At 41.5% G+C, this 12,249-nt stretch overlaps 1 protein-coding gene across 1 annotated transcript in view; it reads right to left on the reverse strand.

The window, feature by feature from the left end:
* Positions 1 to 12,249, reverse strand: part of LOC121280181 (diacylglycerol kinase theta) — a 197,539-nt gene that overhangs the window by 107,919 nt on the left and 77,371 nt on the right. The window contains exon 8 of the mRNA XM_041191910.1: positions 5,917 to 6,017. Coding sequence (XP_041047844.1) covers positions 5,917 to 6,017 — 101 coding nt within the window. The remainder of the gene's footprint in view (positions 1 to 5,916; positions 6,018 to 12,249) is intronic.

Below are 12,249 nucleotides of genomic sequence, written 5' to 3' on the forward strand. Positions count from 1 at the left end.
TCCATCCAGGACGCCCTGGTCCACTCTTCCATCACCCCCTACACCTCACCCCCTTCCCACGGCACCATCCCATGCAATCTCCTCCCTCCTTACCGTCCAAGGGCCCAAACACTCCTTTCAGGTGAAGCAGTGCTTTACTTGCATCTCTTTCAATTTAGTCTACTGCATTCACTGCTCCCAATGTGGTCTCCTCTATATCAGGGAGACCAAACACAGACTGGGCGACCGCTTTGCAGAACACCTCTGGTCTGTCCGCAAGCATGACCCAGACCTCCTTGTCACTTGCCATTTCAACACTTCACCCTGCTCTCATGCCCACATGTCCATCCTTGGCCTGCTGCACTGTTCCAGTGAAGCTCAACGCAAACTGGAGGAACAGCACCTCACCTTCTGTCTAGGCACTTTACAGCCTCCCGGACTGAATATGAGTTCAACAACTTCAGATCATGAACTCTCTCCTCTATCATCACCCCCTTTTTTATCCCTGTTCTTCTACATCATTTTAATTTTTTATCCACGTTTTTTTCATTTATCCGTAGTTTTATCCCTTTTTTATCCCATTTTCTATCTTTATTTTCCCCACCAGCACCCCCTCCCCCCACCCTTCCCCTACAGGGCCATCTGTCACTTGTTCCATGTTGCCCTTTTACACAATGCTACCCTTGTTCTACTATAACATTCTGCTTATTTATCTTTAAGCCACTATTAGCACCAGCCACGACCATTAGCAATCCCTTTGTCCTTCAGCTCATAACATCTTTGACAATCCCTCCTTTGTCCCCACCTATCATTGGCCTTCTATCCAGCTCCACCTGCCCCACCCCCTTAAACAGTGTAAATTTCATCACATTTCCACTTCAGACCTGCTGAGTTTTTCCAGCATTTTCTGTTTTTGTTTCAGATTTCCAGTATCCGCGGTATTTTGCTTTTATTTCAATAAGATCATGGCTGATTTGATTGTGGTCTCAACTCCACCTTTCTGTCATAGCTTGACTTCCTGACCTCCCTTGTCCATCAAAAATCTTTCCAACACAGCCTTGAATAAATTCAATGAACCAGCCTCCATTGCTTTCTGGGGAAGAGAATTTCACAGACGAATGATCGTCTGAGAAAAAAATCTGATCTCCATCTTAAAAGGGAGACCTCTTATTCTTAAACTGTGTTCCCTGGTTCTAGTCTTCCCACAACAGGAAACACTTCCCAGTATCCAACCTATCAAATCTCCTCAGGATCTTACTTGTTTCAATAAAATTTGGTGGGGTGGGGGAATGGTAGCATAGTGATCATGTCACTGGACAAGTGGTCATGTCACCGGACAAATGGTCATGTCACCGGACAAATGGTCATGTCACCGGACAAATGGTCATGTCACCGGACAAATGGTCATGTCACCGGACAAATGGTCATGTCACCGGACAAATGGTCATGTCACCGGACAAATGGTCATTCACTGGACAAATGGTCATTCACTGGACAAATGGTCATGTCACCAGACAAATGGTCATGTCACCAGACAAATGGTCATGTCACCGGACAAATGGTCATTCACTGGACAAATGGTCATTCACTGGACAAATGGTCATTCACTGGACAAGTGATACAGAGGCCCAGGCTAATGCTCTGAGAGCATAGGTTCACATCACACCATGGCAGCTGGTGAAATTTAAATTCAAATAATAAAAATCTGGAATTGAAAGCTTGTCTCAGGAATGGTGACCATGAAACTATCATCAATCACCATTAGGGAGGGAAACCTGCCAACCTTACCCTGCAACAATGTGGTTAACTCTTAACTGGCCTCTGAAATGGCCTGGCAAGCCACTCAGTTCAAGCACAATGAGGGATGGGCAACAAATGCTGGCCTTGCCACTAACGCCCACATCCTATGAAAGAATATACAAAAAAATCACCTCTGATTTTTCTAAACTCCAATGGTTTTAAGCAAAGTTCAACCTTTCTACATCAGATTATTCTTTCACCCCAGGTCTGAGTCAAGCGAACTTTCTCTAAACCGCTTCTAACACATTTATATCCTTTTTCAAATAAGGAGACCAAAATTGTACACAGTACTCCAGGTGTGGTCTCACTAATGCCCTGTACAGCTGCAGTAAAACTTCCCCGTTCTTATATCCCATTCCCTTTGCAATAAATGTCAACATTCCATTTCCCTTCCTAAACACTTGCTGTACCTGCAGACTAACTTTTTGTAATTCATGTATCAGGACACCTAGATCCCTCTGTTCCACCAAATTCTGCGACCTCTCTACATTTAAATAGTGTACTGTTCTTCCGATCTTCCTACTAAAGTGGACAAGTTCACATTTTCCCATATTATACTCCATCTGCCAATTTTTTGTCCACTCACTTAACGTAACTCTATTCCTTTTGTCATGAAAATATAATTTTTGTAAGGTTATTGGGGTTCATTGTAAAGTAGGAATAGTGGGTCTGGATCATATGTGTGTGTGTGTGTGTGTGTGTGTGTGTGTGTGTGTCTGCGTGTTGCAGGGGGGTACTTTATTGAATTAAAGACAGCTGGTCTGAAGACTTTGATGTATCGGAAGAGAAACTAGGTTTGAAATGCTAAATAAGTAAACATGGCTGAAGTTTTAGAATGTGAGGAGTAAAAGGAAAATTTGCATTTTGACATAAACCAGAGTAGCTGTGAATTTCAAAGACTGGGTGATATGTTACACTTAGCCAGAAACCAAACAGTGTGTTTATTTTTCCCAAAGCTTACTGATAAAATTGGTACTATGAAAGGTTTTTATTTTTAGAAAAGTAAAGTTCAAAGATATATTGAAACAATGAGATTTACATTTAAAAGGGAGAAACATGTATAAAGGAGCTGAGGTTATTTGTAAGGAAAGAAGACATTCTAAGATCTAACAAGTGTGAAAAGCCTCTAGCCTCTATGTACCAAGCTGCTGCCTGTAGGAACCGAAGCTAAAAGAATTCATGTGAATATACCTGTCCAGGGTATTGAGTGCTTTGCCTGGGTCTGTTAAAATCTATTTTGTTTTTACTGTTGCCTTAATGGAGATGTAACTGGGAGTTAGATTAATTAGGGGAGCTAGGAGTTATCATAGTAGTGATTTGTAGGCCCAAGTATTTGCTTAAAAATTATTTATTTCATTAATAAAAGCTTAATTTAGTTATATAAAAATCTCTAAGTCTCGGTAGACTCACTCCTACAGAATTCAAGGCACACATCTCAAAATCAAAATACAAATTGCAAAACAATTGTGGCAGTTGTTTCAAATTTCCCTCTGGGGATTTGAGCAGCTCAGCATTTACCATCTGTTGTGCCATAACACTTAATTGACTCATTAGCTTCTCTTGACTAGTTACTTTCCCACTTGCTTTGGTGTTAGAGTCCTACCCTATAATAACACTCACCAGTGATAAAGATAAGCAAGTGAAGACAAGAAAAAACCTTGAAGAGAACTCCATTTTTATCAGCACCTAATGTCCAAGGTCTCTCAGGAAATTACTTCTCCAGCCAACAATTCATAAACGTGCCACAAGAGAGAAGGGTTCAAAGTAGAAGCAGGAAAGGGAAACGTCCTTTCAGCATCCACCCTGTCAAGCCCCCTCAGGGTCTCACATGTTTCAATAAGATTACCTCTCATTGTTCTAAACTCCAATGGATACAGGCCCAGCCTGTCCAACCTTTCCTCATATTCCAGGAATCAGGCGAATGAACCTTCTCTGAACAGTTTCTAATGCATTTATATCCCTAAATGAGGAGACCAAAACTGTACACAGTGCTCTAGGGCCGGGATTTTCCGCTCCCGTTTGCAAGCTCATTAGCGATGCAGTGGCAGACATTTAAGCAGATATTTTGTAACACTCAGCAAAGATTCTTTCCAGTGAGGAGGAAAGACTCGAGGCAAAAAACGTAACATCGGTGGCACCTTTAGAGATTTTAAAAATTAAATTAAAACATTTATTAATTAAAAAAACACAAAAGATTACAGTTACACAGTTATAATTTCTACTTAGCCAGACTCCCAACTACACACCTTCTTTAAGGCAACAGTCCAAATAGCTTCCAAATTTATAAAGTAATCCAGCAATTTTCTCCCTCTTCCCCCTGCCCGCACAGAGAGCACTCAGCGCTTCCGGGTGCGCGGGACACTGGGAGGGGCCTTTATTGGCCCCGCCCACATCAAATGGCAGCACCCAGCCAATCGCGGGCGGCAATCAGCCGTGCGCCAGCTCAGCACCCCCAACGGGAAGAAAATTCTCCCCTATAATTCTGGAAGTTTAAGTAGTCATTATTGCTAGTCATGTTCAATATCTGTCAAAGAACTTCATAGGAATTTTCCCAGAAAATATGGTATTCGGCTTTACCCGAAGAAGTGTGTTAGTTCAGTTAAGTACAGAACAGGAAGGGCTGTGACATTAGGTCCAATGAAAATAGATTAAACATAAAGTCTGCATAAGAATTACACACTTAGCTGTTTTTGGATTTGTACATATAATCTGTTGACAGTTTCTTCTCTCAAGGTGCGTGTTTGGTAAAATATAATTTATATAATTTTGTCTCCATGATCCTTTGACCTCACAAAACATTTCTGCTTTTTCACTAGTCCTACAGCTTGAATTGTTAAACCAGACCAGTGACCAGTTAATTTGATGAGATATACGTCTCTGTAGCTCCAGATGTGTTCTACTTCACCTCATCCTGGTTGAAGTCTAAATGCCATGTCTGGTAAATGGGATGTCAGTCTGAAGTTTAAAGTCATTCTAGTTTAGTCTGTCATAAATATAAACAGCAGTCCTTTCCAGATCCCAAGAGAAGCAGATTGTGATGACCATGTATGTCAGTTGCTGTTTTGTTTACAGCTTTTAATTGGTCAAATTCTGTCTGAAATCACTGCTGTGAGGTGTCTTAGAATATTTTATATGCTAAAGGCATTATAGAAATGCAAGCTGTTGTTGTTGCAGCCAAATATCAATATGTAAGTTAGATATCCAGTGTAACAATATGGATATTTGTAGACTACCTTTGAATTTCCTCTGAATACAGTGTTTGATGATGTACTTAGGACTGCTTTAATCTCCCAACTATAGAGAGGATGGCAGCATCAACCATGACAGGTTCAGAGGCATTTTCTGGTTGTCCACTGTTTGTGAGGAAGGTTTAACCCTTCAGGTTTCACTTTGAGGTCCTTCAGAAAGGAATCCATTTGGTTCTTCTGAATACTGCACCAGTTATCATCAAGGCTAAACTCTTTTAAAAAGTACCTGGATCTGCACCATAAGTACTGTAAACTGCAGGGCTATGGGCCGGGTGCAGGAAGGTGGGATTAAAAAGGACATCTGAGTGTCCTCAGGCTGGCATGGACAAGATGGGCTGACCTCCTTCTGTGCTGTAATTTTTCTATGGTTCTATTGCTGCACGGCTTTGGCAACAGTTCAAAATGGCCTTCTAGATTTGAGTTGGGTTGTTGGTAAGTTGGACAGCTGGATAGCCTGATGTAGGCTCTGATGACTGCATATTCACAATGTAAGTGTGGTGGAGTGATGTTTGCAAGCACAAGCAGCTAGGGCATTGGTGTCATTAAAAACATATGGGTGACAATTCTCATTGTAGCTTTAAGTAGGGATAATTGTAGGAAGAAGCAATGAAGGATTTTGCAGGACCAATTTTCCTATAACTGAACAATGTTGAAAGTGAAGGTCATTCTTTTTTCCTTAGTTTAATTTGTACATATTTAATTATGGCATAGAAAATGCAGAAAATAATGAATTTTAATACATTGTTGTTTGGTTGCTTTTGAGAAGCGATTATAAACTGTGCAGACAATACAATCTAATGACACAGGTTAGGCGAGCAAAACAATGCAAATTCTAACCTGAATTTCAACTTTAGCTTGAGATTTTGTTAGTAGTTTGGAATCAACTCACCACTGCTTCTTCTATTTTTGAAATTCGAGGAACAGTAATTAGTCGAAATTGATTGCGTTTCACTGTGTCGTTTCCATCAAATATTTTTAAGGTCTGTTTGCCTGAGAAGAATTAACACAAATACAATATAAAGCACATGAAACAACAGGATAAAAATCAGCAATTTACTTTTTAAACACAAAAGTCATTGGGTTATTAAATAAACTGTATTGAAAACAATCTCGTGAAAATCTGTAAAATCACACTGCAATCATTGAAAAATTAAATAAAATTCTAAGGATTACACCTGAATCCCCAATTTTGTAGAAAAAAGGGATATTTAAATAAAATACATGACAGATTTGTTTTAATTAAATACAAGGGTAAATCCACAGTGGATGGAAACTCATGGCCTGATGATTACCTCAATAGCAGGATGAAGGTCCCAACTGGGGCTATTTATGGTATACAGTTACAGTATCTTCCCACATACTTTGCTTGAAAATTCCCAAGCACTCTGTTTAACAGACTTGTCAACTAGCTAAAAGCAAAAACTGCCGATGCTGGAAATCCAAAACAAAAACAAAAATACCTGGAAAAACTCAGCAGGTCTGGCAGCATCTGTGGAGAGGGACACAGTTAATGTTTCAAGTCCGAATGACCCTTGAACAGAACAGTTCTGTTGAAGTCATTCGGACTCGGAACATTAACTGTGTCCCTCTCCACAGAGGCTGCCAGACCTGCTGAATTTTTCTAGGTATTTTTGTTTTTGTTTTGTCAACTAGCTATCCTGCAGTGCTAAGCACAGGCAGCTGCTGAATTAGACGAGTTATTTCCTGAAAGGAAATAGCCATTGGCTGATAATACCACAATAGTCAGCACCCAGCTAAGCAACAATAGTTTGAAGTTTTTTAGACCCAGAAAGGTCACTAACATTAAACCTTTCAACAAATATACATAACGTGTAGTTTTAGCATTCGACATTAGTTAAACAGACAGTGGAGAAGCTCAAAGGGCAGAAAACCAATGAACTCCCAGACTGATGAACTATAGGCCAGGGTAGTTAGAGAACATGGTTCAGTTCAGTTCAGAGCCGTTCAGAGAAGGTTCACTCAACTCATTCCTGGGACGAAGAAGCTTATCTTGAAGATAAGGTTGAACAGGTTGGGTCTATACCCATTGGAATTTAGAAGAATGAGAGCTAATTTTATTGAGACATATAAGATCGAGGGGACTTGACAGGGTGGACGCCAGGAGGATGTTTCCTCTTGTGGGGAGACTAGAACTAAGAGACACAGTTTAAGAATAAGAGATCTCACTTCTAATACGGTGATGAAGAGAAGTTTCTCTTTCAGTGGATTATTAGTATGTGGAATTCTCTTTCCCAGAAAGCAGTGGAGACTGGGTCATTAAATTCACTGAAGGCTGAGTTAAACAGATTTTTGATGGACAAGAGAGAGGAGGGAATCAAGGGTTATGGGGGCAGACAGGAAAGCAGACTTGTGATCACAACCAGATCAGCCACCATCTTATCAAATTGTGCAGTAAGCTCAAAGGGCCAAATGTCTTACTCCTGCTCGCAAGTCCTATGTTCCTATGGGAACAGTGACAGTCATGTTGAGGGAGTCAACAAACACTGTGGAGGTTCCTACTGAAATAGGCCAATGTAGTTCCCATATTCAATTATGGAATCATAGCTGGCAATTATTAGACATATTTGTCTGATATCAATAATTAGAAAAATAACCAAAACAATAATCATAACACTAGTAAAGAAATAACTCAAAATGCTAAAGGGTCTATTTTGCCTGTCCAACCTCGTGCTTTTTTCAGAAAGGGGAAGCCACAAGGTGCATTACAATCTGATTTTCATAGGGCACCGTACGTGTAAAAGACTCCTTTACGAACTATCACCTGATAGTTGACACACTTGAATGAGTTGTCCCGGAGGAAGTGCTGTGACTAGTGATATTCCTTAATAAACATAACTTTTTTTTATTTGTTCATGGGATGAGGCTGTCGCTGGAGAGGTCAACATTTATTGTCCATCCCTAATTACCCTTGTTCAGAGGGCATTAAGAATCAACCACATTGCTGTGGGTCTGGAGTCACATGTAGGCCAAACTAGATAAGGACGGCAGATTTCCTTCCCTAAAGGACATTAGTGAACCAGGTGGTTTTTTTTTTAATACAGTCGACAATGGTTTCATGGTCAGCATTAGAAATTTAATTCCAGATTTTTGTCGAATTCAATTTCCACCATCTGCCACAGGGTTTAAACCCAGGTCCTCAAAGCATTATCCTGGGTCTCTAGATTACCAGTCCAGTGACAATACCACTATGTTTCCGCTTCCCCTTGGAATATGTCTGAGTGCAAAGTAAATCTGTAGATGGTTTTGAGCAGAGCAAGTGTGGTGGGGGAGCAAAGAGTGAAAACCAAATCCTGACTCAGGAAAGAAACTAAGATTTCACAAGGAGAGCTGGACAGGATTTATACTTGTGCTGATAAATGAGCATTCAAAAGAAATTCAATTTAAAATCTTGAGTGGTTTATATAGAGCAAAAAGGAGGAACTGTTTCTAGTGGTTGAAGGGTCGGTAACCAGAGGTCACAGATTTAAGATAACTGGCAAATTAAAAAACAAAGAGGGAAAAAAAATTATGCACAAGTTATGGTGATCTGGAATCCACTGTCTCAAAGGGCAGAAGAAACAGATTTAACACAAACTTTCAAAAGGAAACTGGATAAATACTTGAAACCTGGACTCCAAGGGTTAAATTACAAAGAGCGATTACACTAAATAGGGTTGCATTCTCGAGAATTTAGAAAGTTAAAAGGTAATTTAATTGAAGTTTTCAACATATTAAGGGGAACTGATCGGATAAACAGAGAGAAATTATTTCCACTGTTTGCAGTCTGGGACAAAGGGGCACAGTGTAAAAACTAGAGGCTGACCTTTCAGGATGTGAAATGCTACAGAATGGTCAAACAAAATTGACCCTAACTTGTGCTTTTTTGAGAGGGCTGAAACCAATGATACCATACAACTGGATTTTTAGAGGGTATACGGGTATACAATGAATACATCCCATCTTTTAATTCCTCCCATTCCTAATCTGAACTCAGACCTGTGATCCTAGTCGGCAGATCTTTGATATTTTGACCAAGGGAGCTGATTCGTCATGTGAGGTCTTACAGTGGGTGAAGGCAGCTGCCCTGTGTGTCTGTTAGGTCTGATACGACCCTGACATGAATCCACACATATGTATTATGTGGTGATTGTTGCTTTAAGGCCAGCCTTACTGAAGAAGGGTCACATAGTCAGAACAGACAATCAACACCAAGTGCGGGGAAGCTTATAAGGGGCAGAGTTTTCCTAGTCTAGAGAGTGTATTACAGCCTTGCTAGTGGCCTGCAGCTAATCCAGCAGCTCTGTAAATAAAGTTTGTTATTCAACTAAAGAAGCTTGTTGGTAGTACATCTCTACATTTGGTGAAAAGGCTAAATGAACCTCTTGCCCTACAACTGTAAGTATCTCGTTTTAAAAAGGGAAAATAATTATACTCACCAGGATGCCTCTCTTTGGGACTGGACTCAATCGTGCGCCTCGGGTTTTATTTCCAGGCCAGAGAAATAGGGGAGGTAGCCAAGTGCAAAGCAATTCTCTTGAGCGGCTCTGGGAGTCAGGCCTACAACCTTATTCGCAGTCTCACAGCCCCAAGCACACCCAACTCCAAATCGTTACGGTGAGCATGTGGATTTAGTGAAGGGCCATTTTCAGCCCAAACCATCAGCCATTATGCAAAGATTCAAATTTAATATGGGGTGAGGGCTTATATTGCTAAATTGAAGCAATTGTCAGAGCATTGGGATTTTGGAGCAACCTCGAACAACATGCGTTAATTGGCCCACCAGTGCAAAATCGTCTTCCAGCCCCGATTGTGGGCAGCGGTTGGCTTCCTGACCGTTCCCACCAAGCCTGCCTGACAAGGGCAAGATTCTGCCCAAAGGCTTGCAGGCCAAGATTTATGTTGATCCAGAGGCAACTCTCCAATTTTTTAAGGCAAGACTGGTATCGTATGCCTTAAGGGAAAAAGTGGATGCTGAGTTAAACAGGTTGGAGGAACTAGGCCTCATACAGCTGGTTCAATTTTCAGAAGGGGCAGCACCGCACTTGCGGTGATTATAAGTTAACAGTTAATCGGGTCGCCAAGTTCAATAAATATCCAATTACAAGAATTGAAGCCTTGTACGCAAAACTGACAGGAGGTCAATCTTACACCAAGTTGAATATAAGCCACGTGTACCAGCAACTTGAGTTAGAAAACACATCTGGGGATATGTCACAATAAACACATACAAAGGCCTATTCTAGAACACACGTCTACCTTTTGGTGTGTCCTCAGCATGTGTAATATTTCAAAGGACGTTGGAGAGCTTGCTACAGGGATTACCACCGGTTGTAGTATGGGGAGGCAGTGGCATAGTGGTATTGTCACTGGACTAATATTCCTGAGACCCAGAGTAATGCTCTGGGGACCTGGGTTCAAATCCCACCATGGCAGATGGTGAAATTTGAATTCAATAAAAATCTGGAATTAAAAGTCTAATGAAAACATTGTCGATTGTTTTAAAAGCTCGTCTGCTTCACTAATTAAAGAAGGAAATCTTCTGTCCTTACCTGGTCTGGCCTACATGTGACTTCAGACCCACAGGAATGTGGCTGTCTCTCAAATGCCCCCTGAACAAGGGCAATTAGGGATGGGCAATAAATGCTGGCCTACCCAGTGATGCCCACATCCCATGAACAAATAAGAAACCTTGACAGTGTCCTCATAACAGGCTGAGCGCTTAGCAAATTTAGAGGAATATTAAAAAGATTTCTGGATACTGGAATCCAGATTAACTATCTGGGACAAGGATTACATCCCGTGGAAGAAAGGTGATAAACGAGGCACCTTCCCCCCCAAATATCGCGGAACTCAAATCATTTTTAGGGTTGGTAAACAACTATGGGGTGATTTTTACCCAACTAATCGGCTGTCCTGCTGAAGAAACACCATTGTTGGTCCTGGAGGCAGCCTTCAACAGAGTAAAACAACTGCTGCTTCCATCAACCCTGCTAATGCACTTCGACCCATCTAAAGGGTTGATATTAACCTGTGACTCCTCTCCACGTGGCATTGGTGCAGTATGGTCCCATGAAATGGATGACAGCTCTGAGAGGCCAATAGGTTACGTATCAAGAAAAGCCACTCAGTAGCCGAGAAAGGTTATTCACAGAGCGAGAAGGAAAGACTGTCAATATCTTCGGAGTTAAAAAAATGCCACCAGTACTTGCATGGCAGACACTTATTATCATCTCTGACCATAAACCGCTTTTGGGCCTTTTCAAAGAAGACAAGACTACCCCGCTGATAGCCTCGACAAGAATTCAGCAATGGGCATTCATCTGTCTGCCTACGAATACTTTCGAGCACTGACCTGGGATACATATAGCGAACGCGGATGCCCTTAGCCACCTACCCTTCAAGAAAGCATCTTGTGTACTCTTGTATCCCAAGAAATTGTTCTTGCATTGAATTTCTTAAACACATCGCCCATCTGCACGAAGCGGGAACTGGACTAAGTGAGATCCGCTTCTGTCCAAATTGAGAGACCAAATACTTACAGGATGGTTGGATGAGCCAGTCTCTGAGGAAATGAAACCATTTTTACCCACAAATACGAATTAAGTTGTCAAGATGACATCATACGCTGGAGAGCAAAAGTAGTTGTTCCTATACCAGGCAGGGAACTGCTCCTAACCAAGTTACACAGCAGTCATCCTGGTATTTCTAAAATTAAAATGCTCACAAGGAGCTATGTGTGGTGGCCTGGTATAGATGCAGATATTGAGAAGTTAGTCATGCACTGTCAACAGTGCCAACTGCACAAAGTTGCCAGCGCAGCCCCACTGCACCCACTACAGCCCCACAGCGCAGCCCCACTACACCCACTGCACCCTTGGGAATGGCCTGACTGACCACGGATGAGGATCCATATAGACTACGTGGGTCCATTCCTAGGCACAAATGTTTTTGCTCATGATCAATGCACAAATGGATGGAGAATTTTGAGGTGAAATCACCTATGTCGCTTGCTACCATCGAAAGGTTACGCCAATGCTTTTTGTCTCACAGATTGCCCAAAGTCATTGTATCAGGCAACGGAGGCATATTTACAAGTGCTGAATTTCAGAACGTCACTAATTTAAACGGCATTAAACACATCTGAACTGCGCCTTACCACCCAGCATCGAACAGACCAGCCGAGAGAGCCGTCCAAACTTTCAACTCAGGGCTAAAAAAATTG

This window comes from Carcharodon carcharias, chromosome 1 (genome assembly GCF_017639515.1).
Source record: "Carcharodon carcharias isolate sCarCar2 chromosome 1, sCarCar2.pri, whole genome shotgun sequence".
NCBI lineage: Eukaryota > Metazoa > Chordata > Chondrichthyes > Lamniformes > Lamnidae > Carcharodon > Carcharodon carcharias.